The sequence below is a fragment of the Glarea lozoyensis genome (assembly GCF_000409485.1).
Source record: "Glarea lozoyensis ATCC 20868 chromosome Unknown GLAREA8, whole genome shotgun sequence".
Lineage (NCBI taxonomy): Eukaryota > Fungi > Ascomycota > Leotiomycetes > Helotiales > Helotiaceae > Glarea > Glarea lozoyensis.
Window position 1 is genome coordinate 343,727 of NW_007361003.1, and position 14,076 is coordinate 357,802.

At 47.1% G+C, this 14,076-nt stretch overlaps 5 protein-coding genes across 5 annotated transcripts; 2 read left to right on the forward strand and 3 right to left on the reverse strand.

The window, feature by feature from the left end:
• Positions 1-863: 863 nt before the first annotated feature.
• Positions 864-3,358, reverse strand: GLAREA_11493 (MFS general substrate transporter; the record flags this gene model as incomplete). The annotated part of the gene is made up of 8 exons (XM_008089636.1): positions 864-1,354; positions 1,421-1,485; positions 1,540-1,608; positions 1,668-1,805; positions 1,850-1,943; positions 2,000-2,612; positions 2,708-2,807; positions 3,156-3,358. 8 exons carry the CDS (start codon positions 3,356-3,358, stop codon positions 864-866), a joined length of 1,773 nt encoding a protein of 590 aa, XP_008087827.1.
• An 864-nt stretch (positions 3,359-4,222) lies between these two features.
• Positions 4,223-5,990, reverse strand: GLAREA_11494 (Ribonuclease H-like protein; the record flags this gene model as incomplete). Its single annotated transcript, XM_008089637.1, has 3 exons — positions 4,223-5,311; positions 5,368-5,429; positions 5,474-5,990. 3 exons carry the CDS (start codon positions 5,988-5,990, stop codon positions 4,223-4,225), a joined length of 1,668 nt encoding a protein of 555 aa, XP_008087828.1.
• Positions 5,991-6,814: 824 nt separating this feature from the next.
• On the reverse strand, positions 6,815-8,254 carry GLAREA_11495 (uncharacterized protein; the record flags this gene model as incomplete). The annotated part of the gene is made up of 1 exon (XM_008089638.1): positions 6,815-8,254. The coding sequence occupies one exon, from the start codon at positions 8,252-8,254 to the stop codon at positions 6,815-6,817; it is 1,440 nt and encodes a 479-aa protein (XP_008087829.1).
• A 1,713-nt stretch (positions 8,255-9,967) lies between these two features.
• Positions 9,968-11,071, forward strand: GLAREA_11496 (uncharacterized protein; the record flags this gene model as incomplete). The annotated part of the gene is made up of 1 exon (XM_008089639.1): positions 9,968-11,071. The coding sequence occupies one exon, from the start codon at positions 9,968-9,970 to the stop codon at positions 11,069-11,071; it is 1,104 nt and encodes a 367-aa protein (XP_008087830.1).
• Positions 11,072-11,780: 709 nt separating this feature from the next.
• On the forward strand, positions 11,781-13,469 carry GLAREA_11497 (Cytochrome P450; the record flags this gene model as incomplete). Its single annotated transcript, XM_008089640.1, has 3 exons — positions 11,781-11,971; positions 12,018-12,488; positions 12,542-13,469. The coding sequence occupies 3 exons, from the start codon at positions 11,781-11,783 to the stop codon at positions 13,467-13,469; spliced, it is 1,590 nt and encodes a 529-aa protein (XP_008087831.1).
• Between the last annotated feature and the right edge of the window lie 607 nt (positions 13,470-14,076).

Here is a 14,076-nt window from a genome sequence, read left to right on the forward strand (position 1 = left end):
ATGCACATACCTGAAAGAGTCTTCTTACTTGGGATTTGTGCGCGTCGGGTCGACTTTTGACAGGTGGTCAATGAATATTGTAGGGCAGTACTCCCTCTTGTCTACTTTGGTACATAAGGTAGATAATCAGCTTTCGGATGTATATTTCCATTTGGTACAAAGTAGGCCCAATATCGCTAGCTTGCATTCGGCATCGTGATCTCGTTACGCTCGAGAATTAGTACTATCTAAGCCCATTGTATGTAGAGGGGTAATCTGTAACAATATTAACAAGTGTAAAGTCAATGGCAAAGCGCGAGATCGGCTTAGTGCCCTTGGAAAGATGTTTTCGCATGATTTCATGAGCGCTGTCCAACGCGCTTTAGTGCGCTGTAACGGGAATTAGCTGTAGAAAATCTGGCACAGACTGAGATGTGAAAGTATAACGTCATGTTTTCGAGAAGGTTTTGTGTCTATTTGCATTGTGGATAGGTGATGTTGATGATGAAAAGAATCGCCGTTGGGATAGAAATTCATAAATGAGCACGTGCCACCCCCTATTCCGGGAAAATCCCAGTGGGTCAGTTCCTTCTCAACATCCAACCACACAAGACAAGAGACATGCAAGAGCTCGATACAAGACACACGAATATCATTTACTGATGATAACGCGATATCTGGCTGCTGGGATATCACCATATGAATTTGAATGCCCCTGCCAGTCGTGGAATGCTGACCGATTGTACGGCTCAATACCCGTCACAGACGCTGTGGAATCAATCATGCTACGCTGGCTACGCAAGATCCCAACTAAAGACAGTATCAAATAATAGACTAACTAGGTACCAAAACTCATCAGTCTTCAAATATCAGCATCCTCTTTCCTAGACTTTCACTTCCTCTCTATCCTCAACCTTCTCAACGGTAGCCTCAACATGCTCCGTCATCAACTCCTTGACCCCTTTCAAAAACGCAACCGCCACAAACGCCAGCACCACAAACGGAATAATACTAGACCACGCCAATCTATACGCCCTGGCATACACCTCACGACTTGTGATAGTCGCTTCTCGCAAGATACCAGCATTAATACCAGGGATACTCTCGAATCCTTTGCCGGATGCGAAGGCCTCGAGGAGTTCGGGTATGGAAGTGGTAGGTAAACCAGCATTTAGGGCGGCTGCTGAGACTTTGCGAGCGTAGGAACGGGAGAGCTCGCTGTTGATTATGGTGTTGAGGATTGCGGAGCCGAATGCACCGCCGAGAGCACGAGCTGAGAATGCGAGGCCTGTGGCGGTAGAGAGGAAGGCGTGAGGTGATGTGAATTGAATGAGTGCTGGAAGGACCATTAGAGGACCGGTTTGACCGATTCCAGCTGTGAAGCAGAGTAAGTCCATGAGCGCGACTTTGAAATATGGGTATAGGCAGAGGCAATACTTACCAATGATGTTGAACCCGATTTGAGCATGGTTCATTGAGGGATTGATGTTGGCGTAGCAGATAGTCCTATTCAGATGAGTAAGTTCTGTTGTCCATTGGTTTGAGGTAGACAAAACTAACACGATCAGGAAGAGTACAAACGTCACCAATAGTGGTGACTTGAGATCCTTATATTTGGTAGCATACCACCTAATTCCAGTCAGCCAAGTCTACAGATGTCTCACTGCTTCTGGAGACTTTGAACATACATAATTGGAAACGGCATCAGAAGCACCATTCCCGTGAAAGATAGCTGTCGCAAAGATATCTTCCATGCTGAAGTTTCGAATCCCAGATTCAGCACTACTTGCGGTGTAATGCTGTTGACGGCGCTATAAAAGATCCACCTGTCTTCTTTTAGCAGCGCTCATCAACTCTCTGCTTATCTTACCCTTCAATAGCAAACGCAAACACCGACAACGGAAAATTAGGTCCACCCCTAAAGAACGCATGGGCTACAAGTCCATCTTGTCTGCCTTTCCACTCTACACACTGTCATTAGCTTCAACTCATTCTACCCACCCGTAGACACAACACTCACCATACCCCCCAAATCCAACCAAACAAACAAGTCCAATCGTCAACGGCGCAACAACATGTCTATCACTCCACTCATACACACCTCCCACCCAATCCAACGCTAGCAACATCAGCGTTGCACTAACAATAAACAACAAACTTCCAATCGGATCACACGCCCAGAAAATCGCTCTCCACGATAGCTTCTCTGGTCGATTAACCTTCCTCGGATGATAAAAAGCAAAGAAGCCTAAGATGGTAATCCCGAAAAACCCAGCTTGGATCCAGAAAATATTCCGCCAGCCAGAGGGACTCGCGTTTGTCGCCGCACCCGCTCCTAAACTCCCAATCACACCCCCCAAACTCCCCCCCAACCCCGCCACCCCATTCGCAATAGCCCTATACTTCAACGGCAGCACCTCCGCCGGGATCGCCTGCGTGATACTCGATGTGGCGAGCGTGCAGCCGATGAGGATGCCGCCGCCGACGAGGGTGGGCATGGAGGAGGCGCGCGCGGATATGATGGCGCCGATTAGGGATAGCAAAGTCGGGATTATTGCGAGGTATTTTCTGTCCAACACGTCCGAGAGACGGCCTAGGGGTGGGGAGAGGACGGCTTGGATTAGGAGGGGGCCCTGGAGTGTGAGGTTAGTGGGTTGTTGTTGGGGAGGGGGGAGGATGGTGGGTAGAGAGGATGGGGGTAGGGGGAGGGAAAGGGGAGGAGACGTACTTGTATAATCCACCCCGCGATCTCAGGATCACCTAAGTCGCGGATTATGAATCCTATGACCGAACCGGCTGCTACTACGACGTAGACTTGTGCTGTGATGCTATGGGTTCTTAGTACCTCTCGACCACGCGCCTCAAAGACACCACCCTTCCTAACTATCTCCACTGGGAGTTAATTGGGGGGACTTACGCGAAACAACTCACACTATCCCACCAAAAAACAGTACAATCAGCGGAGTTCGTCTACGGAATGTAGTATGAGGAGAGGGGGGAAGAGGGCGTGAGAAGGACGTACAACACAACAACCCAAGACCTCCAAGTCAATTCAACATGTCTGTTACTTCATCAGCACTTACAACCTCTAACCTCCAACCTCCAACCTCTCCCTCACAAGCTTCCAACTCTCCCTCCCAACCCAACCTCCCCCAAAATCCCAAAAAGCAACTCACCTATCATCCCGATACGAATCCACCTTAACCAGAATCGGTCCTATCGGGACATCATGAGTATCGTCGACAGGTTTCTCGGTGTGAAGAGGGTTTGAAGGCTTGGTGTCGGGATGGGGTTTGCGAGTAATGTTGTCTTTTTTCTCTGCTTCCTCCGCGATTCGCAACTCTTCTTCTTCTTGAGGACGGAGGAGGATTTGCCCCATTTTGACTTCTGTCTCCCCCTTCTTTTTCTCTTCACTTGCTTATCCCTTTTCTTCTTCTCTTCTCTTTCCGTTCTTCTTCTGCTCTTGTTTTATCTTCCTCTTCCTTTTCTATCTCTCTTCCTCTTCTCTCCTCCCTTGCTTTTCTCTCCTCACTTCCTCTCCTCTTTCAAATCTATCAAAACAACCTCCGCACTTCAAAGGTTAATCACTAATAAACACGTCACTCTTCTTAACATAATCTTTCTCAAGAAGAGACATATATTAAACAAAACCAAACAAGCCTTTCCCCCACGATAACCATCCGACCCCTCAATATACTCCAACCTCAAACTCTCGGACGATAATGCGGGGTGTTACATTACACATCCCTACCTTCACAGCAGATACCCCACTTCATTTATCCCGTCCCCCAGAAATCGTCCCACATGAAGATCAATAACCAATTAAGCGAGGCGTTTTGGAGCGAGAGGGGGGGAGGGTTGCTGACTGATGGATTAGAAGGACAGTATCTAGGTGGTGGTGTATCATTGGGTGAGATATGATGGGTGAGAGATGCTGTGTAAGGCATGTTAGCGATTGATTTTCCAATCCACGTTTCTGAGATCTCAATTAGCTGTCTACCCCACACCGAGACACGATGAACTAAAGAGATAAAGCATCGTTATTTATGAAGGGCTTTTTAAATCAAAAAACACCCAGCAAAATTTTCATAAAATCAAATCAAATACATAAGCACATCAACATCATCCTAATCAGCCCAGACCTAGCGAAGATCATACCCAGTCCCTAGGTATATAACCTTCGTATCTTACACAATATCTAACACCCTCACTCCCTCCATCCTACCACTTCCTGCCCATCCACCTAATCACCCTCATCCTCATAATCCTCATCCTCAGAATCATCATCATCCCAGTAACTATCATCGTCGTCATCAAGCCCCGCCTCCGGATCTTCATCTTCAACATCTTTCTTAATCTTCTTAGCAGCCCGATCGCGCAATCCCATTTCCAGGATTCTCTTCCTGTACCACTCGGATTGTGTCGTATCTACCCAGCTTTTGGTAATGGCTTTCTCTTTCGCGGCGATGGTGTTTGTTTGAAGGATGTTCTCTTGCTTGACTGCTCTGTCTTTCTTGAGCATGTTATCTTTGGAATCGGTCTTGTCCTGGGTAACTTTCTCCTTCTCATCCACCTTCTGCGCCTCTTTCTTCGCCATCTTCTCCTTCCTCAACCTCTCCACTTCCTTCTTCCTCTCCTCCTCCTCCCGCCTCTTCTTCCCCGCCCAACGCCCAAACTCCCTCTTCTTCCTTAAACAAAACAGTACAACCTCCCTAGTAGCCATAACATCCTCCATACAATCATGAACCGCCTTCTTATTAGCACGAATCTCCAGCTTTAGTAGCTCAGAGCAGAGCGCTTTTAGACCGTATTTTCTTGACTTGGGCGCGATTTTATATCGAGTCAACATCTCTGCGTCGACGATGCGGGGATGAATGATCCTCAGCGCAGTTAAATCATGTTCGAGAGAGTGACCTACGATGATCGTGTTATCATCGATGTACTTCCAGAGTTCTGCTCGAGCTGCACGCCAGCCGGAAAGTGTACGTCCTTCGTTAGCCGCGGATTGGAGCGCATGTTTCGTTATACCGTGGATTTTTTGGCGCATTTGGGTGATGCGTTGATAAGGATATATGAGCTGATCCATCAATACCTTGCCAGTGATGAAGTCAGCGACACATATCTGGATTAGCTCGCTTGCACCGCCGCTTACGCCGGCCATTTCGCAATCAAGCGTTACCGCAGACCATCTCTGAGCTCCATCAGAGATTGGTGGTGTATTACGGAAGTGTTTGTGTTGAATAGCTCGGATGGATTTTTGGAAGTCGTGTGTCGCTGAAGTCCTACACCCTGTACTTGTCGTATTGCAACACTTGTAAGAATTATTTGGGTTCTTTAAATTCAGAAATGAGTGTCTGGAAGTCAGAGGGATTGGGAAGTCAGACTTACCGATTTGTCTCGTTTCTCAGGGTGGTATACACATTTCCCCAAAGGCTTGGAATTATTTCTTTCTACTCTGATCAGGACAGTTCTGTGAGTGGATCTACCGACTTACTGTTGTAATTCTTGCACTTTTCCGTATCCATATAGATCGAAGCATTGTATGAGTCCACGATATATCCGCTGTTCTCCAAGTCCTGACGCGAATGACATTGTTGAGATAGAGTCTCGAGCAAAGTCTCATGCTCAGATTCGAGAACAGTTGACCAAGGTAGGCTTGCGACCTGGATTTTAATTTCCTTATTCCCCTGCACTTGCAACTTCTTAGAGCTAGACCCAACTGCGCTTTGAGGCTGCTTCAATATCAATGGTGAGCTGGATTTTTGATCAAGCTGCGCGGCACTTGTGACTTCCTTCTGAGGCTTTGCTGGCTGGGAAGAACATACTGCCGCTGACACCTGTGATTTGATCTTTGAAGGCTGCGTTTTCAGTTTGCTTATTCTTGAAGATGAAGGCGATGGGCAGGATTTTCTCTTATGCTTGAGAGTGTATTTTTTGTGTTGGAGAAGAGCTTCTGGTGACACGAAAGGCTTTTTACAGTCCTCGCAGTATGCCACCTTCATTGGAATCATTTTGGTGTAGTGATGGATTTGAATCAAAATCGAAACTTTAGACGGGGTGTGTGAGGGACAGAGAGCGTGTGTGAGGGATGGGAGAGACAAAGAGGTAGAAGTGAGAGAACGAAAGTGAAAGTGAAAGTGAAGAGGAGTGCTGGCTACTAGCCTAAGTTTGTTGACAGGACTTTGTACAGACTAGTCTCAAACAGGAAGAGCGACTTAAAGTCAATAATCGAAGATGAAGTTCGTGAACTGCCCAGGTGGTGTGTTGGGGTGGCCGCATACGCGCTTTCCTGGAGCGGAAACCTGCTTCTTGTGACACCACAATCAACGAGCAACAGACAGAAGATCTTGAACCCATTCAACTTGGCCACACCTACGATCTAGAATATTTCAATCTTTTCTTTTTCCACATGAGCTGGAATCGATCATCGTCGAAACCAAGGTTCTGTGCTTGGTACATCAGCTAGGCTATACAAAGATTATTACTTACTACCTAGGTACCTATGCAAGCTTCTTTGCAGCTTTTCTCTACCAGCTCGCCTTATGTACAGAACCCCAATACTGCCCCAGCTATCAATCAATATTATACACTCGTGTCCTTATCCTCGTGGTCAAATCCCGGACCCTATTAACCTCTGTTGGTACCGCTCCCGCGACTTCGATCGACGTAGAACACTTCCCAGTAAGTGTTCCATTACCCTATTAAAGCAAATTCCAGCATTTGCTAACCTACCCCCTGACGATTAGGTATGGAACCAATCCCCACCATCCTAACCATCCATACCTATACACAGTACGCCATACCCAAAAGCCCATCCCAAATAAAAATACCCACCCTAAGCCTTCCCCAGGCCCTTCCTATAAGCCCAATGCGAAATCTTTACACTCGGCTCATCAAACACCTTCGTCGCAATCTCCGCAACCCAAAAGGTGAACGGCAAGATCACCAAATGCGGGACCAAGAACGCAAGTTCTAACCCCAGTGGCCCCTTCTTACTGACTGGGAATAGATTCTCATAAGGTTTTAACCCCTCGTTGCGGTCTTCGCGCAGCCAGCCGACGACGGCGTACATACGATCCGCGAGCGTCCAGAGGATAGGTCCGTGGACTAGATAGAGGGCGAAGGAGATACGCCCGAGGTACTGACAGAATCTCGATTCCAGGAATTTGCGGAACCAAGGGAGGTGAGGGATGGAAGAGACGATGAACATGCTCGACCAGAAAAGGTAGAACCATTTATAGTCGTTCATGACTCGGGCACGTAGGAGGGAGAGATAGTACCATCCTGGGGTGCTCTGAATAATGCGCATGTCGAAGGGGTTATAACTCGGGACGCCGGAGAGGTAAATGGCGAAGATGAAGAGGAATTGGAAGATGCGTGTTTTGTGTTTTTGGAATATGCTGAAGAATGATGGGAGGTTGTTGTTCTGGGCGAGCAATTCGAGGTCGCAGATGAACATGCCACCGATGAACATGGCGCAAAACCAACCGTCTACGATGAAGAGGAAGTAGAACATGAGTGCTACTTGAACTGCTAATCTGGCGTTGCGAGTGCATCGTGAGATGGCGATTTGGAGAGAGTAAATCACAACCGATCCCCTGAATTCGGTGGGGATGGACCATAGATGGAAGTTGTATTCGAACCATGACTCTCCAGGTTTCTCATTTTGGAATACCCAGCTCATCTTCTTGAATTGGAGATACCAATTATAAACTTCTCCCAGATAAGTATCTTGATGCTTCGGATACGCAGTCCAGATTCCAAAAACATGCCAAATGGTGAAATACGCAAAGGTCGTCCCAATGGCTGGAATATACAGCCTCAGCCATCGTCGAAACAACGCGGAAGCAACGCTGTCTTCTAATTTGGTGTATTCCTTTGCATGGATACACTTCAACGGTTTCATCGACAATACATAGCCGGAAATGACGAAGAAAGTGGTGACCGCAACGTGACCTCCAGTGAAAAGTATTCGGATGAATGGTATACAGGCAAAGTAATACTGTCCATCGTAACCAAATCCATTCTCAAAAATGTGACCCGCTGAAATGGCGACGCGCGCCCATACTTGGTGGTGCTGCCAGTAAACCAGGAAGGCCGCAAACCCCCTGAGACCGTCAAGATAAGCTGTTGGATGAAGCTGTTTCCGTGGACTTTTGTTAAGAATCGCTGGTGTTATGAGAGGAATGAATGAGTCTTTGAAGCGTGAGAGACGTGATCTTGTTGCTTGGTTGTCATCTTGAAAGATGCTTTCGTGTCCTGGTCCAGGAGACATGAGATCGGCGATGGCCTCGAGTGGATGTCGCAAGTGTTTGAGCGAGTTAGGGAAGTTGCAGCGGAATCATGAAAGCTCAATTGAATACAAAAGCAATATTATTTGCGTGTAATGGGATCCCAAAATGGATGCGTCAATATGTTGATAGACGTTGATTGATTCACTGTGGATTGTCTCTCTTCATGTGCAAAATTTCCCGGATGGGTCAGGTTGGAGATGCGGGACGTTGTATCAAGCCTTTCCATTTTTAGTGTAGTGTCGGTGCTGGCAGCCCCCATAAGCCCCTTTGAGCGAATCAGTTGGTTGGTTGGGTCACTAGTTGCACTACGCAGTCCGTACGCACCTCGGAGGTGATCGCTGGTAGTGCAAAGGGGGAGATTTACTCAAAGTGATCATCTGCAGTAAGCATGCCATCTCAGGTCGGGGCCAGTTCCTTAAACAGCCAACGCGACCGTGAAATATGTATTTAAAAGCCTCTGCACCCCAATCGAGAAGTGCTACTCACTCAGAAATTCCCAACAATTCACACACAAACTAAGCGATGGCCAACTTCCAAGTCTGCCCTGACCAGCTGAAAGATCACATCCAATGATGCTTATCGGCAAGTAAATTCGATTCAGGGGTGGTATGGAAAGCAACCTGGTACTGGTATCCCCCGCATTGTATTCGCCCTCGGACCGCGTATTATTCCCAGCCCGGCTGCTTGTTTCCAGAATGTCTGCCGCAGTGCCGCGCAGGGGGCCATTTCGTGAGCATGTGCAAGAACATCGACTTTCTCGCCTGAATATCTGCGAGAACTCTGTCTAAATCGTACGAGTACGACGAGTTTTGGGAAAAGTTCCCACCAAGCATTGGCAACCGAGATATGGGTTAGTTCGTATTGTTACTCTGCGACGAATTGCGCTGATCCAATTCCAATAGTCGCCATTTCGTTTGCACTGCGGAGGTGTTTCCGTCCAAGAGCTTATATTGGAATCTGTTTCGCAATTGGCCATCGGCAAAACTCTCGCAAGGAGAGACTGAGGAGCCATTCGCTTCAGGTGTGCAGATTCAGTTCGGCATCCGGTTTCGAGCATGGCAACAGTCGCAAGGTATCTCCTCCAATCCCAAATAGCACATTTGAAGAAGCCCTCTCCGACGGTAAATCAACTTAATTAAAGTTGTTTTGTTTTCGATCCTGTGGGTTTTGGCCGAAATGGATGCTGGAATGGGAAGGCTGGATCTATAACACGACGGGTCGAGTCCCCATCAAAGGTATCGATTCATATTTTCCATGTCAAGGAGTTCTTAGAGCGCAAAGAAAATAGGGACATCTGTATTTTTTTCTCAGTATTAGCACAGTGAAGCCATCAAGATCTTACAATTTCATTGTCATCAACCACATACCCTACCTCGGTTTATGCACCTTACAAAATCCGTTCCTTTGTCTCCACATTCCAACAGTTTTATAGGTATCTTCGGTATTGCCGTCGAGAACAAAGGAAAAATTGTTTCGCTGCCTAATCGGGAATTTCAGCTCATCGAATTTCTTTGTCCCATATTACTCTCAAATGATTGAGCTTCACCGAGTAGGTTTTCTTTCAGCTACCAACATTTTCGCGAAGATATCAAATTGTTGGGTATCAAAAGTTGGATTTGTGATTTCGAGGCTGTGAATATCTGTTAGCGTGGTTGGATAGTGTTGGCAACTCATTATTACCAACAAAGCAAATCATGGGTCGCGGAAAGAAACGTGGTCGAGGAGGTGGTGATCGCGGTGGCGGTGATGGTGGTGGGCGAGGCGGAGGTGACCGAGGAAACCGTGGAGGGGGAGATCGTGGGGGTCGAGGAGGCGGTGGTTTTAACAGAGGCGATCGAGGTGGAGGAGATCATGGAGGTGGTGGTAATAACAGAGGATTCGATCGAGGCAGCCACCACAGCACCAGAGGCGGACGAGTTGAAAAGCACGGCCAACAACAAGGCAACACTCAGAAGTACTGCAAGAACTGCAAAACGACTACACATAACACAGCCGATTGTCGAAACACTCAAAACAACTCAAACAACCAGAAGAACCAAAATAATCAGAATAACCAAGCCAACTCCAATAGACATAATCAAGCGCAACCCCAAGGGTCCATCTATTGCAAGATATGCAAAAAGAAAGGAAACCATACCACCGCCGATTGCAAAACCTCAAAGCCGCAGAAAAATCTCCAACGTCCATGTTCTACCTGTCTAGGTTGGCACAAAGATGCTGAATGTACCGCGCAGAGCGGGAGATTGCCGGACGGCTCGCCGATTGTATGTCGAAATTGCCAAGGACCACACTATGCATCGCAGTGTCCGCAGCAACACGGCAAGAACAGAGGTGGTGGAGGTGAAGTTCTGACGATGAGCGGCTACGTACTGAGACCTTGTATGTTTTGCAATCAGAATCACCTCCCAACAGCTTGCCCACAAGCGCGAACGCTAGGTCCAGCAGGACTAGATGTGCAGCCGCCGAACGTAAGCGTGTATCCTCGCGGCGGCAATGGGTATATCAAGAAGAAGTCGCGCTGGGAAGATGATTCGCCGGTTGAGAAGAGAGCATTTGACGCTGAGCAAGTGCATTATAATCATCTCCATGAAGGACATGCAGCGTATCATACCAGGTCCTATACGCAGCGTCAGTTGAGTCTTGGGAATGAGCAATTTGCTTGGGCAGGCGGGTTGGGGAGGGAGTATCATAGGAAGATGAGTAGAGAGGGAGATGGTGATGTGAAGATGAGTGATTTGGAAGAGTGCGAGGATTGTGATGATGAGGGTATGTGTGCGCAGCATTGGCGTGGGAGGTGAGGAAGTACAGGTGTATTTGAGTTTAGCAGAAGGGTAGAGGGTTGAGTCTGTAATTTGATGAGAAGTGGAGGTTGATTGGGTTTTTGTTGACGTATATCTGTCAGACTGTTGGTCTGTTGAATACAATCCGTAATATTGACCGAATATCAACAACATGCATCCGTGCAAGGAATGACGTGCTTATATACTCATCAGTCCGTGAAACAAAATCGAAGGAAAGTCGTTCTAACAGACACTTCTGGCTGGTATTTTCGACATGGCCTTCGATGAAGGAAGTGACTTGATTTTCTCAAGTTCCACAAAGGACGTTAGACGCGAAGATAAGCGCATTAAATTTGATTATACTCGATGTAGTCTTTCAATCAATTATAGGTATCTAATGTCAATTTTGTCAATAATGTGCGATCGTAAGTGTCGATTCCATAAGAAGAAAAGCTTTACCACCAGGTAGTTATCGTGAGTGAGAATGCAAATGCATAATACAGAATGTAAAAGAAGGAAAAGATCCATCCAAGCAAAATGTTGTTGTCCCAAAAGAAACGTCAATTGGGTACCTGAACTACCCGTAAACCCCACCTATTAGCTTCCAGCTTATCAGCCGATGCGGCGCATCCCATGGGGATGTGCATTAGCGTGTCTCCCAGTCGTACAAAACCAACGACCTGTCGGCGACGGTGTAGACCTCATCAATTCTACGTTGTTCTTCATAATGGACGGGATTATAGCAAAGACGGTCTTGGGTACCTTCGTTGGTATCTGCACCATCTTATTCGTGCTACAAAAAGTGTTGATCGGAAAGCAAGACCCACGAGAACCACCGCTTGCACCGACCAGCATCCCGTATTTTGAGCATGCATTTGGGATGTTGCGACAGAAGCATGATTATCCTTTATCCATCTAGTGAGTTTCAAAGTTTTATAAGAAAATACGTTACTGATAAGAGTAGTCGAAAAACTAAAAGCGCTCCAATTCTGACTATGTTGATGCCCGGCAAGACGTTGTATATCGTCAACTCCCTCCCGCTCATCCAGCAGGTGCAAAAGCAATATAGGGCACTCTCGTTCTTTCCAGTGGCTGGTAAAATGTCGACGCTTGCATGTGGAGCTGCAGAGACTACGAGGGAGATTGTCATGACGAATGTTCATGGTGATGGAGGAGTGGGTAGTGTTTTTGCCGATGTTAACCCCATGATAAGAGAGGTAATGGCACCTGGTGCAACGCTGGATGCGATGAATAAAGATATGATGGCGACGATTGGAAGGGCTTTGGATGAAGTAACTAAAGGCGCTCGAGGAAAAACGCCAATGAAGCTTTCTTTGAAGTCGTGGATCAAGGATTGTGTGACGCAGGCGACGACTAATGCTATCTATGGTCCTGAGAACCCTTTCAAGAAGAAAAGCATCAAAGAGGCGTTTTGGTATGATATCGCTTTTTAAATCACACAAACCAGGATATACTGATATAATCCAGGGAATTCGAAGACAACTTCCTCTCCGTAATCATCGGACTCTTTCCTTCGTTACTCGCCCGCAAAGGCCTCGCCGCACGAGAAAGGGTCGCTCATAGTTTTAAGACCTACCTGCAAAACGACAACCACATGAAAGGCTCACCTCTTATCCAAGGCCGCCATCGTATCAACGCCCAGTATGGAATTCCAATCCTAGATATCGCCCGCTTCGAAGTCGCAATGTGCATCGCCCTACTCGTCAACACCAATCCTTCCATGTTCTGGCTCCTCTTCTTCATCTACTCCAACCCGGCACTTCTGAACGATATCCGCGCCGAGCTCGATCCCACACTTGAAACGTCCAAGAATGTAGACGGTTCCCTCACTCGTCTCCTCGACTTGACGAAAGTCAAATCCAAATGCCCACTTCTCGCTTCCGCCTTCCAGGAAACGCTCCGTCATAGAGGTATGATCAGTTCCGTCCGTCAAGTCATGGAAGACACAATCCTCGACGGGAAATACCTGCTCAAAAAAGACGCCCTCGTACAGATGCCTGCGAGAGTCGTGCATATGGACGCTGCAATTTGGGGACCTGACGTCGAGGAGTTCAATCCACATCGATTCTTGCGTTCTTCAAACATGAAGAAAGCGTCTGCATCTGGCTTTCGCGCTTTTGGGGGCGGGACCATGTTGTGCCCTGGTAGACACTTTGCGACGACGGAGATTTTGGCCATGGTTGCGATGTGTGTTGTGAGATTTGAGTTGAAGCCTGTGACGGGGAAGTGGACGATGCCGACGACGAGGAATACGGGGGTTGCGGCGGCGGTCATGGAGCCGGATCAAGAGGTGGAAGTCGAGGTTAGTTTGAGGAAGGGGTTTGAGGAGGGGACATGGAGGTTTGGGTTAAGTGAGTCGAAGGAGGTGTTTGCTTTTGTGGATGAGGATCAATGATGGGTGAAGATCATCGAATCGATCTCACTTCTTTCGCCATCAACAATCGCTCAATTATCGGTTTGAATTCCCTCACCTTCAACATCATCAGCCGAAGACTTATCTCACTTATTTACAATTCTTAACCCACATCTTCCAGAGCGTACCTGCCTCATAACATGATACGCTAGCGTCAGAAGACTATTTAACCACCTCAATCAACTCTCATCTTCAAACATCTCCATCTTTCTCTCAAACTTTACATTTATTACATACTCAACCCATATCTTACATCTACAACACCCATCTTCGATACTGCCGATCATCATCTAGCTTTATCTACGATCCTTCTTCTTATTCTACGCAACTAATTGATCTCTATTCTCGTATTTATCACTGAGAGTCTAATTCTCACTTCAACAGTTATCATTCATCTTCGACTTCTTTGAAGTACGACTAATCAATAACACCAGATTCGCAACTATCACAGCTCAGCTCTCAGCAACTTCAAGTTTTATTCTTGCTAGATCCTCTCAACAAGAGTTCTCTTCACCTTTGCGCTTGAGAAATTACACTGGAAAGCTTCAAATACCAAGCGGAAGCAGATATTTATCGTCAAATCAGAAAG